The sequence below is a fragment of the Topomyia yanbarensis genome, chromosome 2 (genome assembly GCF_030247195.1).
Source record: "Topomyia yanbarensis strain Yona2022 chromosome 2, ASM3024719v1, whole genome shotgun sequence".
Classification (NCBI taxonomy): Eukaryota; Metazoa; Arthropoda; class Insecta; order Diptera; family Culicidae; genus Topomyia; species Topomyia yanbarensis.
In genome coordinates, this window is record NC_080671.1 from 366,129,985 (window position 1) to 366,152,251 (window position 22,267).

The 22,267-nt window shown below is 38.6% G+C and overlaps 1 protein-coding gene across 18 annotated transcripts in view; it reads left to right on the forward strand.

The window, feature by feature from the left end:
• The window catches only part of LOC131684446 (voltage-dependent calcium channel type A subunit alpha-1), a 481,660-nt gene that overhangs the window by 208,384 nt on the left and 251,009 nt on the right, over nt 1-22,267 (forward strand). For 16 of the 18 annotated variants that reach the window (XR_009304654.1, XM_058967322.1, XM_058967325.1 and 13 more), the window contains exon 3: nt 9,571-9,779. Coding sequence is in view for 15 of the 18 variants with exons in the window: in XM_058967322.1 (XP_058823305.1) it covers nt 9,571-9,779 (209 nt within the window). In the remaining 3 variants the exon portion in view is untranslated. Of the gene's footprint in view, nt 1-9,570; nt 9,780-21,062; nt 21,991-22,267 lie in introns of those variants that run through there. The other 2 variants (XM_058967336.1, XM_058967335.1) reach the window with 2 other exon arrangements.

A 22,267-nucleotide genomic window follows, 5' to 3' on the forward strand; every position in this document is an offset into this window, starting at 1 on the left:
CAACAAAAGGCGACACATTTTATAGAAGTTTCACGAGTTCCATGTTACTTCTGCATACTTTAGAGAAATCATGTCAAGGGTTCTGTGCTACTCAGAGTAGTTCTGCAAACCACAGCAAAGTATTCCAAAGTTTAAGTAAACCATAAATGCACCATGAAATTCTACCTAGTATGAAAAGAATCCTACGAGCTTTAGGGACGTCCTACAAGTATCTTGAAAGTCTTATAAATTTTTGGGAGCTTGTTAACTTACAAGGAAATCCTTAGAACTTCAGACAATTTGTACGATGTTTCTATCATTCATAGTTTTTGTTTGTCAAACATCAGAGAATCTCAGTGAGCTTTAAGGATGACAATTCGTCGGTTGTATAAAATTTAGGAAAATACTTCAAACTTGAGAGAATTTTCATGCACGCAAACATTTTACATAAACAGCAGAGTGTTCACGACATTCACTTATCTTTTACCAAACTCGGGGTATTTCTGCGAACTTCAAAAAATTCTACAATCTCGATCGAAATTTTTCTGGAAAGTTTACGAAATTTCAAGAGTATTTAAACGATTTATGGAAAAAAAATCAAACATCAAGGGGTGTCTTCAAGCTTTACGATATTACATCAAACAAATAAATTACAACGAACCTCAAGTAAATTTCTAAAACTCACAGTTAACTTCACAAAATTAGGAAAGTTTGACCAAAAACCTTTACATGATTTATGTACGGCGCCTCACAAGTATCAGAGAAGTATTACTAACTTCGAAGTAACCGGTAAAATTCAAAGAAATTTTTCTGAAGACCAAGAATGATTTTAGTAACTTTTAAGGTGCACTATCTAGAGCAATGATAACACGATTTTTGATAATTGATTTTCAAATCTTATGCACATAAAATGTGAGTGCTGAATTCATTACATTCTAGGAGATACTAAGTTTTGAATGGAATGGGTAAGATTCGGATCAAGTACGCCTAGCGAATTTGATGGAGACTAATATAATATGACTTACAAATCTGGACAAACACATCTAAACAAGCCTTTTTTCCTCTATACTTCTTTTGTAAAACTTGTGCGAGCAATTAAAGGAAGTATTCAACATATTGGCGTGGTTCAAGGATTGAGGTATGACAGGGAACTATGCTTTATATATCTTTAAGCTCATATGTTGTCATAAAATATATTTTAAATTTAATCGCCATTGCAAATATATTTAAATATCCGTTTTGCGACCAAAAAAATAAAGGAATAGAAAAACAATATGTTGTTAATGGCATCCCTCTCGCGGGAAGCTACCAAATTCAAAGAATTCATCAACAACTCTCGAATATCCTACAATATTCAGAGGCATCTGATTCCTTTCTGTTTATTATTACAAATTCAGAATATTGTATGCGAAATTCAGACAAATCGTACGTAGTCAAGGAACTGAATAAGTCCGAGGAAATGCTTTTACATGCAATTTTTAACCATTCTGGTTGTAACAAACCGTTCTTCTAAAACCAAGTACACAGTGATTGAACAGTTTATCACTAATATGGGGATTAATTCAGTGATAAATCTTATTTTTGTAAGTTTTCATGCAATATTAAACATAAAAAGTAATATTTTGAAATTTATTTTTGTGATTCGATAGTACGTACGTTTCGATAGTACGCACACTAAACAAAGCGAAGGTGTACGTACTATCGAGGTATACCTGTACCAACATACCTGTAAAGCATAATTTATTAGCTATTAGTTTAGTTAGATTTCGAGTACACGGTCACTCAAACCAAAAAAGAGCTTGTTTGCTTTTTTAAGTTTTTTTAACTTTGACCACCAACCTATATTTTCTAAACAAAGACAATTTTATCTCCAATCAGCCAATTTATTTATTTATTTATTTCGTCAATCAAGTGTAGACTACATTATACGAATATTAATTGCTTATATACTATCCTGTAAACTATTTCTATGTACTATGATGCCGCAAAGAGTTGAAAAACTGTTTTAAATTTGTTCGGGGCATGGTAAGGTCAATACTTTCACAATGCTCGTTATACACAGCCATCATTTGGTTTAGTGGTCCGAATTTAGCATAGTCTGTATGGTGATGACTTATCGCGAACAAATTTCTATTGCGTAATTGACGAGTAGGAGCATATAATTGACCCGCGATTTTTTTTTGTTAGAGGAAACTTTGCCACTGCGACCACTATTCAGGTTATCTTTTGTGGCATACCCTGTTTGCTCTACATGTTACAAATTGCCTAAATCCATTTAGTTTGAAGCGAGTTGTTTGTTTGTCCACATGTGTTCTCCCAACCGGGTAGTCCAGTATTATTGTACCTGAGAATCCGTTTGGGACAGGTATGCCATACCACGTGAGACGTCTTAAGATGCCTTCCGAAGAATCACTCCCTTCGAAAAAATAGTACTACACAATGACAGAGAATATGTTCCGAGCTATCAGGCTTCCTTTTCAGATGATACCTAGCAGGACAATGTCACGTAAATGAACCTCTGATTATCAGTATATCTTTTCGTTTTAGATCCATTAGTTTTTAGGCTCTCGCTGTATCTGAATATATGAATTTCTTAGTTTGTCGACTCACTTTTCGACACCTTGGAAACAACAGTGCCACTTGGATGTCCGAGAAAATTGCGATTTTTGCATGCCTGTAGTTTCGTTTCCTACAGCCCTCTGAGCAGGTGTACATTGCATAGCTGTCTAGAAAACTGTAAGCCACTTTCCCATTGATATCGCTAATTTAATTCTTGGTTGTAGACTCCCAAGTCAGTCAGCTCACCCATTTTAGAACCATCCATATAAAATGATATTGTATCTTGAAATAGTATGGGATCCTCTACATTTCATATCTGACGATCCACTATGTGGACCTCATATGAGACGTCGAAGTTCGGTTTAGCCTCCATTTTATCTTGAACTGTAGTCAAGACAGGATTTAGTTTGTGTTCCTTTATTATACTCAGGTGACCATTTAAATCCCCATCAAATAGTGGTTTACCCTTTACACTCTCAGAGAGACAAGTCTCGCCTCCCTCATAACGTGTTTGTGCAATGAAGGTAGATGAAGCATGGCTTCCATAGCTGCAGTGGGTGTTGATTTCATAGCGCCTATGATAGGGAAGCAGGCTAGCCTCTGAACTTTAGTTAGCCCATGAGAATTTGCTCGGGTATGCAACCACTTTGCAAACCGACTTCTTAACCGAAGTCCGAGTCCCTTGTAGCATTCGACTCAGTTCATCGAGATCGGAAAACGCCTACATTTTATTATAGTAAAATTTAAAAACTCTCGACTCACTTTTGTCGTTAAACCATTAAAATACTCCTTACCCTTTTTTCGCCTTTCTTCCCCATTATATTAAGCTATTATTTGATTCGATTTTTGAACCTTCTCTTGCTTTTCATCTCTATCTATTACCATATTGCCATTTACCTCTCGGCTTAGAGAACTGTTCAGCTGCTGGTTTCATGAGCTTCTGTTTCCGTGAATGATTCAGTCCTTAGCCATATTACGATCTACTCTGATAGTTCCCAGCGGTGAACTCACTCTACTCCTACTGAGAGTCCCCCGACGGAGGAATTTCTTCCGACTCCGATACCCACTTTCTTGAACCAAGTTTATCGATCTCTGATTGAATATTATCCGGCGATGAAACTATCGACTGAGACTTCCCTGGTGGCGGAATTTCTCTCGATGCGGATATCTATTTCGTGATCCATTTAGCTCCCAGCCAAATTATAATCCGCCCTACTATGTATTCCTTGGCGGTGGATTTATCTCAATCCCGCTGCTTTGTTTCGTGTGCCATTTAGCTCCCCGCTTTATCCCGATCTACTTGATCTAATCCCCGGTACTCAACGGGCCAGTTAGCGATTCCATGTGCAGCGTAGCTTCCGGTTCACCGGCGCCCTAACGACTCGCTGCTGGCTGTTCGACGCGATCTACTCGATCTAGTCTCCGGCGGCCTACTTACGGGCTACCCGATATGGTGTCTAGGTCGGCCCGGCGATTCCGGTGGAGCCTGGTGCCCCGATGGTCCAAACCCATCGCGTACCACTCAAACTGGTCCCCGGTAGTGGATATAGTCATCTTCCGTTTTCTCCATTATCCTACTCTTGCTGCCACTTATTCAACGAGTCAGCTCTGACTAGTCCACTTGCATGTCGTATATTCCGCTGGAAGAATTCCACGTCCTAAGCCAGAGTGATTCAGATGGGAATCATCCCGGCAATGAGGCATACCGACTTCCTCTTCTTTTTTTTTTACAATGGAGAAGACCTTTACGTCCTAGCCCAGTACACGTGCTATTGGTAGGTGTCCAAGCTACCGCACGGGGTGCACTGGGGGCGTGTCGGGCTCGAATGGTGACGCTGCCATTAATACCGACTAAACTCCATTGGGCTCCGCCATCGTTCCTCCCAGGAACTACCTCTCGGTATTACTTCTGGGGGGATGACTGTACTTAATGTACTCATTCACTCTCACTCACGCGTTCATACGTCCTCTATGAGGCTTACTTGGGTGCTCTCTCTATCGCACCTTGATTCACTCTCAAACACTCCACATGAGGCTGACTTTTGTGTTCACCTTTTTCGTTCCTTGCGAGGCTGACTTGTATGCTCACCTTTTTCATTCCTTGCTAGGCTTACTTTTGTGCTAGCCTCTACCATACCATGTGAGGCTGACTTTTGTGCTCACCATTAACATACCGTGTGAGACTGACTTGGATGCTCACCCTTTCACTCCTCTGCCACGCCACGAGGCATCGATAGCCAAGTCCTAACATACTACGCTACGACCCTCCCATTTTGGCATGCGGCAGTCCACTTATACGCCTATACACTCGCTCTTCAGTCTTGCTTCGGGGTGGCTGGGTTTACCCCTTACGCGGTTGCCAGTCGCTACGCCAAACCTGCCTCGGCATGAACAGACCATTCACTCCCTTTTTTGCGCTCGGCCTTTCTCGCTCCAACTAACCAATCACTAGTTAGCCGTGCCCGTCGTCTGTTGCTCGGTTCGCCAGATTACCTGTAGCCTACAGGCAATCTGGGTGGTAGCAGCCGAGACTGCGTTCCACTTCTCCACCGATTGACACATCCGCTGAATAAGGGTATCAGGGGTTGTGTCCCAGCCACAGACGTCAAACATTGCTCTTCTTTCGACGTCGAACCGAGGACATACGAACAGTATGTGTTCGGCAGTTTCGTCTACACCTGGGCAGTCCGGGCAGGCTGGGACCTCCGCGTGCCCGAACCAGTGGAGGTACTGTCGGAAACAGCCATGGCCTGACCGGAATTGTGTCAAGTGGAAGTGAACTTCCCCATGGGGTCTTCCCACCCAGCTCGATATGCTAGGTATCAGCCGGTGGGTCCACCTACCGTTCGAGGAGTTGTCCCACTCACGCTGCCATCTGGCGACCGAGGTCACCCTGGTGCGCTCGCGGGCTCCTCTATTTCCACGTAGCTCGAAACACTCCTCATCTTCTCGAATGACCAGCCCGACTGGCATCATGCTCGCTATCACGCAGGTTGCATCGTGTGATATCGTGCGGTAGGCAGATATCACTCTGAGGCTCATCACGCGGTAGGTGCTCTCCAGTTTCTGTAGGTAACTGGTTACTCTCAGTGCTCTTGACCATGACCGACTCCCTCTTAGCTGTCACAAATGGCATACCTCTGAGCTGCCCCAAATGATGTGATGGGCATTGGAGACCGGTTTCTGTCACAGTAAAATACAACCCTTTTGAAATTATCAGAAGATAGATAGTTGATTATGCGGAAAGAATTCCGAACAATAGACGTATTTCCTGTTTATGTTATCAACAGATATATTGACTGTGACAACACAAATATCGCTAGTCGGATATAAGATATGCGTCAATAGCACTATTTGCAAATATACAGTCACGAGGCATTTCACGTGGATTTCTCATGCCATTTTTGTTGAAAGTTCTGGATTGGATTTCTAATATAGAAGTTTCCTATTTAAAATTACAGTTCTTGTACCAGAGCCATGGGAGCTTTTCTATCTGCACAAGGCGGGATAGATTCACAGTTGCATTACGTTTATGCTGAAGATTAATTTGTGCTACTCAAACTATACTCGATCAGAGAACTACACATTTCATCGCCAGCAATAAGTGTACAGCAACTAGAAGATATTTAATACGTTTACTTACAATCGCCTATAGCGAACCCCAAAATAATTATGAAGGACATGAATTCCACAATTTGCGAAGAAACGAAAATGTGTCAGAGATTCGCTTAACAGAGCATAGGGGAACATGGGGAGACTTGACCAGGTTTTCAGTTAAGCCTACGTAAATGCCTAAAAATCTTTTCAATCCTTCAAAACTCATTTAAACATAATGCGCAAAAGTATTGCGCATATTCATGATTTCTTGCAGAATTTTTGGTTTACTTTTTCCAAAGCTATAAAAGTTTTTCATAGATGAGTTTTTTTGGTCAAGTCTCCCCACCATGGGGTAACTTGACCAAGGCCTGTGGAGACTTGACCAAGAGAATTTTGTAAAATCAAAACAATAAATTAAGACATAAAACATGCTGTCTTCATATATTTACATTAGGGCATAGCAAAAATTTTTCTATTTGAATTCTCAAAGCCCCCCCCCCCCATCTCATATTGTGACAAATGTCAAAGTCAGCTCAGATGCCAAATTTCACATCATTTTGACAATTCTAGACTCTCGCCCACTTCGCTTTAAACTTTTGAAATTGATATTATGGGAAAACATGGAGCAAAACTATATTAAATGCTATAACTTCTGAAGTAGCAATCAGAAAATTACATTTCATACCTCTTTGAAAGGAAATAATCTTGGCATTGTTTCTGTAAAATACGGCAAAGTGGGGTACTGGGTAAAAATACGGCAAAGTGGGGTACTGGGTCATTTTGGCCCCAAAATCCCCTATTTTTTAATAATTTTTCTGCTCCGTAACGCAAGTCATACATATTTTGCAGTTTTTTTAACGGAACCATTTTTACCCCTGTCCGAATACGAGAAGTTGGGGTTATAAGGTCTTTTGTCAGTCATATTAAATATAATCATTTTCTTGTGCATATATCTCTACGTTGCAAATTCTTAGGAATGCAACAAAAATAAATTCGTTAGCGGTAAAATTCAGAAACATCTTTTTTTTTGACATCAACTATGTAAATCTCATTTTTTCATTAAATGTCTTAATACCCCAACTTCTCCGATTTTTACAGGATGGAAACTTTTCTCATGTGATCCCCAAGCGTATTTTATACTAAAAGTAGTAAATTAAATATGAATTTTGTTGTTAAATGGAGTTAATATGTGCGATTTTATGATAAAAATGTGAAATCGAGGCTATATGTCAGATAATTTGATGTTTCTGCATTTTACAGGTAACGAATGTATTTTTATTTTGATCCTAAGGGTTTTCCACGTTCAACAAGATACAATTTATTAAAATTGAGTAAAGAATAGTAGAGATATATGCACGAGAAAAAAATGACATCATTTAACAAATTTTTTTTTTTTCAATTATAGAGGTTTTAACCTTAAAGTCATTCGCCTCTTCGGGTTTCAAAAATCTCTTATGAAAAATTTCTAACCCTATGTGCGGGGTCGGGACTCGAACCCAGGTGCGCTGCGTACAAGGCAATCGATTTACCAACTACACCACGCCCACCCCCAACAAAAATTTATTAAATGCGGAATATTTTCTATAAGGAAAGTATTTCTCATTCCAAACTTTCAAAATTACTTCAAGGGGTCGAAACAAGTATAAAAATATTTTTGAAAAAAATTAGGAACCTAATAGAACACGTCGTAGCTAATCGTAGAATTTTGCGCTTGGTCAAGTCTCCCCATGTTCCCCTATTTGGGTCCAGCCAGTAATTCAGTCCTCGGCACGGAGAAACTCCTCGAATAGAGGACTGTTGTTTTCAGTCGCCTCCTATAACATGAGTAGCAGAAACTCAGTGGATCAATTCTTGGCTGAGATATTTAAACCAGCCGGATGCCACACGGCCTCTAGGCTGGTTTTGTCCGGAGAATGTAATGTACTGTTATCAAGTTCGTAGTGAACCACAGCCGTGAGCACAGTTTGCTACTGCAGCCCAAAATTGCTTGGAAATCTTTCTGTTTTGCACCTTCTTAGGTAGATGGCTAATATAATACTTGAAAAATTACTAAAATAATAGTGGCATGAAGTGGTATTGCAATATTTGTGAATAGTAGCAGCAAAATATATCACGTATACGGTAGATGGTAAATGTAATAATCACTCAAGACATTATCTAATTTATATTGAAAATAGCAAGCCAGACTCAATTACACTAATAGGTGTATCAAAACTGACTTAAATATTTTTAGTATCCTTTCAGCCGGACTAGTAAATATCAAATAAAAAATTTCCGTCATAAAATTCAATTAGATGAATCTCAACGGCATAGAGGTAATTTCTACCCGTTCTACGGGGTGAATTTAGCACAAGCAGCTATAAGTTAAAATTATATTGTTTATAAAAACAAATAATTTGCCACTTAAAGCTAATTTCACAAGCGAACATATTTGTATTTGGTACAACAATTACACGATGTTTGCAATTAAACGTACTTTCTAATAAAGATTCAATCTAAATCTACCAAACCACCTGTACCTGATCCGAGGTTCATTCAAATTATATTGACTGTATATGTGTGCTGGTCAGGCCTGTTGGTTTCGGATCCGTAGACGATTTAAGAAATTTTCAATAATTTTCCAAAATGTAGCTTCAAGATTGCTATATTATAATATGAACATAAATAACTCATGTATGTGAATACTCTGAATTCATTTTGTCCATTTTCGACTATCCTGAAACCAGTTCTTGGAGACCGAGTAAATCAAAGATTCGCAGACCCTCCCGAACGGAATTGGAATATCATGGAACCGATTGGCGAAAACCTTGTACAGCAAATACATTTTTTTAACAAACCGAAGCTCCCATTCAATTATCCATTAACATTGCAATATTATGTGAAGTCAACCGGCCACACGGTACACTTTTCGAGCGATTGCGGAATCAGATTCTTCGAACCTAATATTTTCAATAAATATTCTTGGTATGCAGCTCATCAAAGTACATTAACATGGTGATATATGAACCATTTTTGGACATCCGCAACGAACCCAAGTAGCAATTCAATATTAATTCGTCAAAAGGGCGAAAGTGTTTTTTGTAAACAAACTTTTTTCGCTCATTAGTCTGTTGCAGAGTGGAATTTCATGAAAAATATGCGTTAATGTAAATTTTTACCCTTCGTAGAAGTAATTTCAATTGTTTTCTGCTGTGAAATTATAGTAAATTAAGAGAAACCATCAAAATAAAAGTTTGTTTACAAATCTTATTCGCCCGTTTGCAAATTTAATATGGAATTGAAATATGCAATATTTAGTTTTTTCGGTTTTTATTTTACATTTATTTTTTTTTTGTTAAATATAAATAAACCCCATCTTCATACAATGAAACTCAAATGTTACGATCCTTTGTTTCCAACTATTTATACATATTCTTCTTCTTCCCATTTTTTCAGATGATCGGTAGCGTTGGCGGTCGGCATATGTCGACCCGGCGGCGCGGCTCCTCGCCGATGGTTCGACTGGGGAATAATCTGAACCTGCAGCTGGAGCCACCAGATGGACTTACACCGCGGATTTCACCACGCCGGCGGCGGGCTGTCACAACCAGTGACCATAAAAGCTGTGCTTTAATACAAACAAGACTGAAACTCGGAGATATAATGTGAGTATGCGCTATTATGGAAACGAAGCTTTCTCGAAGCTTTGCTGTGGAGCTTTATCACAGCGCGCTCTTGGCGTGTGGGTGGAAGCTTTATCCTGCTGGGAGCGCTTTTCCTAGATATCTGGCTGACAGGATTCTCCTCGCTATTTTTTATGGTAATGAATGTGCAGTTGGACTAAAAGTCATTTTACTCTCTAGTCGATCTAATTTATTGGAACCGCTATCATTGGTTCAAGAAGTCTCGAAGTTATGAATGTCAGTCAAAACGATTATGTATGCAACTATTTAAAACGAGGAATTGCTTTTTGATCATTCCTGAGGATAGTATCCAACATCAAATTATGGTCTTGTCGATTACGGTCTTTTCAAACTGTAAATGGCGTGGAAACCAAATATAACGCCAGTTAAAGTATTTTTAACAATTAAAATAATTTAATAATGTTCTGAATATTCATGAAAGCTCCCTTCTTTTCAAGCATACTGAATTTTGATTAATCCACCTAAAAGTGAGATAGAAAAGATATTTCTAGTCAATTTTAAGATAAGATGTCATTGACAAAGCTATAGAAAATTATAAAGGAACGCGGGCCTATTATACCAGTGGAGGTAATTCGGACCCCTCGATTTCTGGACAAAAAATCTTCGTTTTAGACCCCTCCCCCCTCCGTGGACAAGCGTGGACAATTCGTGTAGTCCTACCGCCCCCCTCCCTACGATGACTTCGCTTAAAATTCATAAAAATGGGTTTTAGAATAATTTTTCCAATGTCTGTAGCCTTTTGTGAAATCTCCATAGAAATATTTCATTTCTGAACGACATTATGATTATTTTTTTTTGTTTAAAAGATTCATCATAATAACACAAAATTAATGTATCCTATGGATTCATGAATTGGCTCGTAATTTCAACTACAAGTATTCAAATTCAAAATTAGTGCGATTTGACCAAGTCCCAGAAGATCGAAATAAGTGATTCTTGTCGAAATTTTTTCTCGTATTTTGCTTCGTACGATTTTCTCTGGTTTTTTATGATAGATGCTATCAATGTTTTCAATTTTAACTGATGCATGGCAGTGGTGGATTCAGGGAGAGGGTCCTGGGGGTCCGGACTACTCCCGAAAATTTTCACCTTGTTGAGAAATTTTAAATTAGTTTGAATCCTATATTAGTTTCAAACTTAAAATCTTTCCAAACCAAATTTGATCACCAATTCTGGTTTTCAATAAATGAGGTTTTTACGTATTACGTATTTTTCAATGCTCAGTTTAGAATCGAAATTTCGAACCCCTCCCGCATTTTTTTCTGAATCCGCCCCTGATGCATGCATACTAACATATTATGCTGTTATAAGCACGTTGACTGTTTCAAAACCTTTTAAAAAATGCAGGAACGTGCTCACCATTGACGACACAAATTTGTTTCATTTCATCATAAATGAAACCAATATAGGGTGATGAGCCCATTTTCGCCATGTTTCTATTATCACCCTACCCATTTGAAGCCGTTGGTTACAGCAGTGTCTGCCATCTTTGTTCAACGCATTGAGTCAAATGGTAGCGCCACAATAGGGGCACTCGATTCGAGTTTTCGTTGCGCTCAAACACGAGAATTTCACTGTTTTCAGTGAAGCAAAGCTGTTGATGTCAATGTTTACGCATTCCATTGATTGTAGGTCGAGAAATTAATGAATTAGTTAGGCACCCTGCTTAGTATGGTGAAAATAGGCACTTCACCCTAATGAAAAGTCCACATGGACATTTCCCACACCCCCCTCTACGTGGACAAGCGTGGACTTTTTCGTAACCCCCACCCTCCCCTAAATTGTTCACGTTGTATATGGATGTCCCCTAACAAATAAAAGTGAACAAAATTACAGGTAAGTGGCGGTGGTCAACTATTTTTGTCTGCTTCCCTTATCCTTTCTTTTCATAAGGTGATTCATCAACAGTGCTATATTTGAAAATGTACCGTCTCAGGTATGAAACAGGAAAAGTTTTTTCCTGTCTTATTTAAATGCAAATAATAAGGCAGTCCTCATTTTGTTAGATTGTGAATTGTACATATTTTGTCGCATGTAATTTTAAATGTTCTTTGATTTAATGGCATTGTAAAGGAACGCGTATGCGCTGGTTGATGTCAATCGAGCTGACATTTCTTTTGACTAAGCAAACTAATTTATTTGTTTAATGTTTATTTGACCAACTAAGAGACTGATCCACTGGGTATTTAATGCGCGTGGGGAATACGCATGGTCTTGTCTGAGTGAATAATGTCTTTTGAAATGACAATTCGCAAGAAGGATTCAAAACTAGTTACCAATTTTCGGCAATCATACCAGTACGAAGATCAAATATTTTATTGTCATATTCATTGGTTTAATTTTAGTCAATTAACTCATCAATCAATTTTTTATTTTATTCATTTTTATAGTATTGAGTGCACTGGAAACTCCATTTACGAACCAAACCGGCGGTTCGTAAATTGAATTAGTTCGTAAAAAAGTGTTCGTTTTTTGTGATTTTGTTCGTAAAAAAGTTTGCTTCGCATTCTTATTAAAATTCGTTGGTTCTCGATAACCACATAACTCGAATAAAACCAGTAAATTTACACTCACTTCAATATAACAAATATGCTACATAACCTGTAACTTAACTTTACATGTGATTTGAAATTTACAAGATTTTCTTTTGAAAAAAAAAAACATAATTTGACATGCATTATTAAGTGATATGTCGTTGAAAAACCTGTTTTATTCCACCTAGAAGTGCAATTGTGCCTTTCTCATTTCTCCAAACTATGATTTAATAGCTGGTTCGTGCAATATAACATTATGGAAATGTCTTTCATTCTTATTACACTTGGTAAGTATATATAAGAGTACCTTTTTGCATTCATCGCGGTATCGGCTTGAATCGGAGTTTTCTATGTGACCGCACTCCACAACCCGTAACACCGGAACCGGAAGTCGGATGAAGATGAAATTTAATATCAGTTTTCGGGGACGCGACACCTTTCATTTGAGACTAAGTTGATCAAATCGGTCTATCCATTTTCGAGAAACCAATATAACCGTTATTCTGAATTTGGATGCTTCAGGATCCGTCGATGGTGGCCAGTGTGGCCAAAGAGACTTTGAATGACTGTTGGTGACCTAGATCTACAAATTCAACAGTTGTGTACATTTTGGAAAAAATTTCACCTTTTTACATTCATCGCAGAATTCGTTAGAATCGGGATTTGCTGCGTGATTCTACGTATCACCCTGTAATTCAGGAACCAGAACTCGGATCCACACAAAATTCAACAGCAGCTGATGGACCTTTCTTTTAAAATTAAGTTTGTCAAAATCGGTTCAGAAAATTCCGAGAGACCAATGTGGACAAATCAACAAATTTTGTTTTGTAACCATACTCTTCAACTCGTAATCCGGAACAAGATGTCGGTTGAAAATGAAATTCAATAGCAACCTATGGGAATATTATACCTTTCATTTGAATCTTAGTTTGTAAAAATCGGTTCAGCCATCTCCGAGAAACCGATGTGTACATTTTGTTAACAAATCCGCACATACACACATATACATACATACATACATACATACATACATACATACATATATACATACATACATACATACATACATACATACATACATACATACATACATACATACATACATACATACATACATACATACAAACACACACATACATACACACAGATATTTTGCGATCTCGGCGAACTGAGTCGAATGTTATATGAGACTCGGCCCTCCGGGCCTCGGTTAGAAAGTCGGTTTTTGGAGCAATTGCGTAACCTTTCTATATGAGAAAGGCAAAAGAATAGTATTTAATTAGCTTAATCAGCATGAGTTCAATGTTATCTTCATGTGATTATATTTTGAAATGTTGGTGGAATGGGTTTAAAAGAGGAGGGAATGGGGAGTTAGTAGAGTGGGAGTGGAGGATGCGTCAGAAATCCTTCATCTTATTTTGGTATACGGGGTGGATGAAGGAAATGCGGGCGTGAGGGTGGTCCAAGGGGACGGTAGTGATGAAGGAGGGAGATGTAAGGGCAAGGCGGGGGGGGGAGGTGCTCTGATGCAATACTCAGCTGCATATTTTGCCTTCCATTTGAGACTTGGTTTGAGAAAATTGGTTAATTTATCACCGAAGAACCGATGTGACTTTATTTGTGGAATATGCCCGGAATTCCGGACTTCCGGAATCGTCGATAGTGGACAATATATTCAAAGAATGTTTGATTGGCAATCAGTGATCTAGATCTGCGATTAGAAGTAATTTGGTGACCATTTCAATAGTTTTTAGCCTCTGAGGTATTACGATTGTACCGATTTATATGGGAAATTCCAGTGTATCCTTACTAACACCCCTGTAACTCCGGAAGCAAGAGTCAGAACAAAATGAAATTTAGCAGCAGTCAATGGTATTACTGTATCTTTCATTTGAAATCAAGTTTGTAAAAATCGGTAAAGAATTCGTTGGGGAATGGGCGTGATATTAGCTTAGGAACTTGGCGGGCTCCCCGGGGGCGTCATGAACTGTCATAGGTGGCCAATGTGGTCAAAGCGGCTTTGATTGATCATTAGTGATCCAGACCCGCAAACTAGAGTAATGTTACATCAATTTTAATATGTTTTACATCATTTGAACATCATGGTGGTACCAGTTTATATGAGAATTTGCTGTGTGACCGCACTCTTCAACCCATAACTCCGGAACCGGAAGTCTGATCAACAAAAAGTTCAATAGCAGCTTATGGGAGCGTTATACCTTTCATATGAAACTAAGTTTGCGAAAATCGGTTCAGCCATCTCTGAGAAAAATGTGTGAGTTTAAATGACACACACACACACACATACAAACATACACACACACACACACACATACACACACATACATACACACACAGACATTTGCCGATCTCGACGAACTGAATCGAATGGTGTATGACACTCGGCCCTCCGGGCCTCCGTTAAAGAGTCGATTTTTACAGTGATTGCATAGCCTTTCTTTATATGAGAAAGGCAAAAAGACCTGTACCCAACCATCTCCATTCACTGGATTACCGCCTAGCATTTCTCTAACAGTAGACCACCTAAACGCCGCAGAAAGGATGATTATTAAACTCGCACAGGCGGATTCATTCCACGATGAAATTAGAGAAATGCAACACAACAAAGCAGTCTCAAAACGTTCGCCCATTCGTTTGTTGACTCCGTTCATAGACCCTGAGGGAATCATTCGAGTAGGGGGGAGACTGAGGCTTTCATCACCCATTCCTTGTCAAACATCCTGCATTACTTCCAAATAACCATCCTATATCCTGGCTTATTGCAAAATCCTTCCACCTAATGCTCATTCACGGTGGCGGCCGCGTAACTCTGGCTGCCATGCGAGGAAAATATTGGCCAGTGCACGGTCGACGACTTGTCCAATGTGTCATTCGCAGCGGCTACCGATGTGCCGGAGCCGATCCCGCACCGACAGCCCAGCAGATTGGACAGCTTCCTTTACATCGAATCACGCCCAGTCGACCGTTTGCCATTTCTGGAGTCGATTACGCTGGACCCGTGTATCTGAAGCCGATACATAAACGAGCCGCTGTAATGAAAGCATATATTTGCATCTTCGTCTGCTTCTGCACCAAGGCGGTGCATATCGAGCCGGTGAGTGACTTGTCGACGCAGACCTTCCTTTCCGCACTTCGCCGTTTCGTCGCTCGCCGAGGACATCCTTCCGCAATATACTCGGACAACGGGAAAAATTTTGAAGGCGCCGCCAATGAGCTGAAAGCGGTATACCGAATGCTGCAGGATGAAACTCAGATAAACCAGATCACGTCTGACACCACCTGCCAAAGAATTACATGGCACTTCAGTCCACCGAAAGCACCACACTTCGGAGGGCTTTGGAAGGCGGCAGTGAAGGTGGCCAAGCGACAGCTGTACCGGCAACTCGGAAACTCTAAGTTGTCTTTCGAAGATCTGACCACCGTGCTGATGCAGATAGAGGCGAGCATGAACTCGCGACCCATCGTTCCGTTGAGCTAGGATCCAAACGACTTAGCTCCACTAACTCCGGCCCATTTTTTAATCGGAAGTACTATGCACCCTGCGGAAACCCAAAAGGATCACACTGGAGAAGAACTCTAAATTTATTGTACTTGAAATTATAATATTGTAATATCTATAATTAGGAAAAATTTGAAATCTATATTTTCAAGGTGGCGGCGATGTTGCAACACTGATGCCACAGATCAATGTTGCGCTGTGCTATAAAAATGATCGTTCGACTGAGTGGACGAGCCCAATCACTTACAGACGCGAAACCACTTGCACTACCACAAGCGCGCAATGTAAGTGATAAGGTTCTATCACTTCTGCTGCCCACCATCTCGATCAGTTCTGTTAGTATCATCGAGTCGATCACACGTTTGTTGTACTGAACAGGTTTAGTTAGAGGGTAGGGAAATATATATATATATATATATATATATATATATATATATATATATATATATATATATATATATATATATATATATATATATATATATATATATATATATATATATATATATATATATATATATATATATATATATATATATATATATATATATATATATATATATATATATATCTAAACCATCAATTAAAGTTTTTGGCGAGCAAGTAAATTGCCTTGTTATTAGGAGATAGTGAGGTTTGATGTGATATCTGGACATCCGAAACCCTGCTTGCTGTTCGTCAATCGAAATACTCGGCTTGAACTATTTTTTACTCACCGATGAATAACCGCATGTGCTACTGCTGGTTGATCAATTTAGTTGCATGATTGCCCGTACCGTCGTTCTATCAACCATCCCTGGTATTTCCCAGCCTATTTCGATCCGGTCACAACAGACATCCATACATATAAATAAAGTACAAACCTTCGGCATAACTTTCCATTATTCAAAATTCGAAACTGGCACTTTTATAAAAATCCAGCTACACTTGAAAGATACTGATATGGCGAGCACTCGATCAAAAATATGAGCAAAACGCGATGGTTTCAACAGTTTGGATGTGTCAACACCTCAAATATGTAAATGTTGGAGCGTTTCACTTAAAAAAGCATGCAGCAGCATCATCTGAAGGACAATATATGTACTAGAACCCAAAGTACTATCATGCCATTTTCGACTTTTGGCCAGGTTTTCAGATAAATCCGCCACTGTTCGATGCTTTTCATAACCCAAGTTAAATCTGGCTCTAACTTTAGTGTTTCTTATGTAAATAAGTGCAGAGAATTTATTGATGATAGCTCGAATTGCCGCACGAAACGTGTATAACCGTTTTACTCTAATTCTTCCAATAACTCAATTTTGAAGTTTAATCTAGCTCTACATTTCGGAAAGAGTTGAATGCGACTGATCAAAAAGTAGCATTTTTTATGCAATAAAGTTCAAGGAATCGATTGAAGATAATCTGAATGACCGCATGAAACCTGTATACCCGTTTTACCCCAGTTCTTCCTATAACTCAAATGTGAAGCTAATCTTGGATCTACTTTTTAAAAAAGAGATGCGGCTCACTGAAAGTAGTAAATATTTTATAAAATGTCCAGAGAATCTATTAATGATAATTAGAAAAAAAAAACGCATTTGACGTGTATAGTGTGTACCCGTTTTACCCCATTTTTTCCACAACTCAAGATTGAAGGTAAACCATTTCAGAAAAGGCTGAATGCGACTGATCAAAACTAGCATTGCTTATGCAAATCGATAGCGGATAATTTAAATAACCACAGAAAATTTTCAGAAAATCGATTAAAAAAAGTAAAAATGTCGTACGCAGATTTTAAATATCTGCACTCCCTGGAAATTTTTGCATACGATAATATGCAGTATTAGCCTCCTTCGAAGAAGTACAGTCAGGTTCAACAGTAAACTTGACCTCTGTGAAGAATTAGCGTAAAGCGGATTAAAACGTTTCATGCGGTCAATTTTACTACCCTTTACAGAATCATTAGACTTTTGAGTGAAGTCGCGTTTTTGATACATTTTTCCTACTGTTCATTGTTGAACTCGTGCTGTTTGTTGTCTAAATTCGCCTCTAGTACACTGCTAGTCTATTTTTCAGCAGTTAGTGACACCGGCCGATATTTCGTCAAACGTCTGTCTATCTTTACACAAACTTGCTACACATTTGACAAATGTTTGAGCTTTTTTTTCTTATCAAATATTTGATATAGTGTGTTAGCGGCTTTAATTACTGATTTTCTGGAAATTTCGACTCTAGCCCTATAGCTAATCACCATGATGTATAAGATGAAATATTCCTTATTTCACCTTAAATTGCAACTTTCGTCCGAGTTAACTGTAGAAAAGTTCTAACGATGAATTACTAACTGACTGCGTTATCATTTGTGGGCAAGAGATCTAAAAATCAGCAGCCCCCAAGGAAGTAATATGGAAACCTTACTGTTCACGCTGTTCTTCAAAGTAGGGTAGGGGTATTTACCGCAACACTTTTTCCCGCAGATGCGGTGCGGGAAAGAGCTTTTACCGCGCGGTTTTACCGCAACCGCACCGCAAAAAAAAATTGATAAAGTGATAATTTTGATTATTCTAAATTGATAAACAGATTGCTATAATGAAAGAAAATCTAGCTGTGTCCGAAATATTTTGACGCTATTATTTTTACGACATATTTTGGACTAGTTATTTGATACTTCTAAGTAAAAATTCACAAGCTAACCATTTCAAATACATAAAATGCAAAATCCAAGTAGAGACAAAAATATTAGATTGTTTAAAAACAATAAATTTGTGCTCTTAAATCCAATTTAAAAGTTCATCACTTCTCCCGATTTCTGTTGGTAATTGAGGAATTATGAATCGTTTTCGATATCAATTTTTCAATTGCGAATTTTGACTAATTTAAAGGAATTAGAGATGAACTAATTATGCTGGGACTTAAACACAACCCAAAGAATATAATTATCTTCATCAAACCATATATAGTATAGGATACAAATGTATGAAAGCGTCCAAAATAAGGAGGGGTCCAAATTAGGATGATTATTCTATCATTCGTTCATCAACATCGTATTTCTATCTTCGTTGATTGCTGTGTAAATTCAATGTGAACTTTTCTACAGTCAATTTTAATGGACTCTTTCTCAAAAAGTATGCTACATAACATTTTGTCGCGTACTTCCATTCAAATTTACTACAATTTTCTACCAAATTAAGTCCTAATATTTTCAGTTAAGACTATTTTGAAGCTTTTTCGAAGCTTTTTTTTGCCAAATACCACATAGTTTGACTCCCGTTCACTGCAATTGAAGTTTTTGCCATTGGCTTATTGGCAAAATATTAGAGGAAAATACATTAAATGCTAGAACTTTCGAACTAGCCTTAGGAAAATTACATTTTTAAAGGGCGCAATCTTAGTTTTTGAATGAGAATACATCTGTTTCTTGAAAAATGCGGAAGTTAGAGTTTTGAGATATATTGTCCGTAAAACCTCCTATTTTAAAAAAATCATTTCTGCTGTATGCTACAAATCATACATTTTTTGCAGTTTTTCTAATGTTCAATAATTCTGTACCGGTTGAGACCGGACACCTGATTAGATGTAATGTATAGAGCAATTTTTTCGTCAAATATGGCGTCGTTCTTATTGATGAAATACAATATGTTTTTATTTCACTGTATTGGAATATATGCGCTACTATATAGAAGTACTGGTATTTCAACTTTAAAAATTGTTGGTGACATTTTTTTAAGAATGAAAGGTACTACGGAAATGCGAAAATCATCCATTTCATTTTCATATGTCAAAAACATTGAAAATATGAAAATTTAAAGAAATAAAATATGCAACTTCATTTCTTATTACATTTCTATTCCCCTTTTTTCAATTAACTGAAGGGTAGCTAAAATAAAAGTTTTCCTATTACTGCAGTAGAACGTTTTCGAATGTGTAATGTTTGCCTTAAAATGAACGGAATGTTATTAATAGAAAATGCAAAAGTTGATTTTTTCATAAACATTACATTCTGAGGAGTCTCTTAAAGTTAAATTTCGTGTGAATTAAAATAACATTTTATTATATACTGTTACACAAATGAACAATTTTCCAACACTATTTTTTTTTAAATATAAAAATTTTACCGCATTACCGCGCGGTGCGGTGCGGTAAATAAAGTGCGGTTGCGGTAAGCGGTGCGGTTTTATTATTTTTTTGCGGTTGCGGTGCGGACAATCCATTTACAGCCCACATCCGCACCGCGACGAACCCTACTTCAAGGTGTGGATGGCTTGTAATTCTGATTTCTGGGTATTTTCATGGACTGGTGTAGCCTTAAGAAATGTCAAGTTATTGCATGGTTTTGCTTTTAGTACGATATATACAATATAATTTCTAAAGCGACTTGCTGGAACGAGATGAAAGCTTCTACGACACAGTATTTGTGCCATTAAAAAACCAATGACGAAATCGTTTGCCTGAAGATTAAATCTAGAAGTCTAAATAACAGAAATTTTTAAAATTATTCGTAACTCTCTGCACCGTGCTGGGCAAAAAGATATAAGAAATACGAATTATAATTATAATTCCAATCTCGTCAAGCATAGTATTTAACAGATTTTTTAACATTACCAGAAAATTTAATATCGCTTCCCTACAGTCTATCTCAACGTATACAATCTGTGATTATAGCTTTTATCCTTCCAATAGTAGTGTTTACTTCTTTTACCACCTACAAACAACGCGACGTGTAATGTCAACTGTGTTACTACTGCCGCTACACAATTGACACCTGTTCATTTTCCCGCATTCCCGTTCAATGTGCACCCGTTCGGCGGCCTACTCTATTGGCACAATTTACTGTCGTGGTTCCACGAAAACTCCACGCTTCCAAACACTGTGCAACACACTCACACACCTATCACAAGCTTACCTTTCCATCGTCTTCACCACCCACCCAAAACGCCAAACAGAAAAGTGTCACCTCGTCCAAGAACCGGAATGTTTACAATCGCTCCACATGGGGCGCCGATGTTTATGCACGTGCAAGCTGCCACCCACAGACGCGTTTTGCTTTCGGGACGACGGTTCACTTTCCCCTCATTTCCCCAGGTGGTAGCGTGTACGAATAGGCCTTTCCTATCCGTACACGGACCAAGTCGACCACCTCCACTTGACAAAGAGCGAGCGGGGACCATGTTGGATGAAAATTTCCATTCAGGCCCCATTCGCTGTCGAACTTTGCTCTGGTTCATACTTGCACTAGGAGCCGCTCAGGACGTGTCCATTTTCGGGGTGTGTGAAGGAAAAACTGTGTCAGCAGGAAGGCACATTTTCAGCTGCTGTTTTTCGTCGAAAATATCTAGTTTAAAAGTGCGATTTGGTTGAAAAGTTGAATTTTCCGATGCGTTTGGATGCTGTTCTGTGTTTGCTGATAGAAAACGGCCAGGAATTGGCTGAAAAATCGACGCCTAGTGGAATTAATTAAATTAATTTCAGTTTGTCCTGATTAGCATATTTTAAAGTGATTGAAAAGTTCGGGCGTGAAAATTCCATTTTACAGCAACCAAGAAGTTTTCCATCGACGAAATCCGATCACAAATCCTCTGTTGGGCCAGTTTTGCACAAAAAAGTTTGAAAATCCATGTGCAGAGATTAAATTTTATGCAAGGATGGAAAATCTTCAAGCTTCAAGATCAATGAGAAAATAAGGAAAAAATACCGTTGTGTTAGTGGGTGTTTTGTAGAAATAGCAGCAGTCTCTGCGAGTGTACAAAGCAATCGAAGCAAGCCTAAAGAAATAAGCCGTTCGACTTCGTGGGGGTGGAAAGCTGTCAGTGAAAAAGCATTTGCGAGTGTGTGTTCGTGACAAAGGAAAACGTTCGGAGCGCCTCTGGTAGCAATTTGCCTGCATTAAACGTGATTTGCTTGTGGTGTTAAAAGTGGTGCTTACGCTGTTTCGTGTTGAAAAATAGCGGCTCGTGGGCGCTCAAACAGCTTCGTGCCGATTCCAGTTGATTTCCGCGGTTATCGCTTACGTGATACTAGTGGAATTGTTATTTGGGACAACGCGTAACAACGGTGCCGGACAGATGAGTGTAATCCGCTCGGTGTAACCAATATGGCCGAGTGGTCGTCATACAATAGTACACAATTGGATAATCTGACGGTAGGTGATTTATGCTTTCGTTACTGTGTGCATTTCCTTCGCTATCCCATTATCGAAGCAGAGCGAGAACATACATAGCTGATCTGAGAAACACGGTAGTAATTCCCTTTGGGTTGCAAACAAAAGCTCACATGATTACATAAAATCATTAATAAAACATCATGACCCAAAAGCAAGCTCCATACCTCGATTTTTCACAAAAAAACAAAGAGGAAAATAGTCAATGTATAGGTTATATTTATTGTCCTCATTTCGGTGGTCTAGGCCGAGCCAGTCA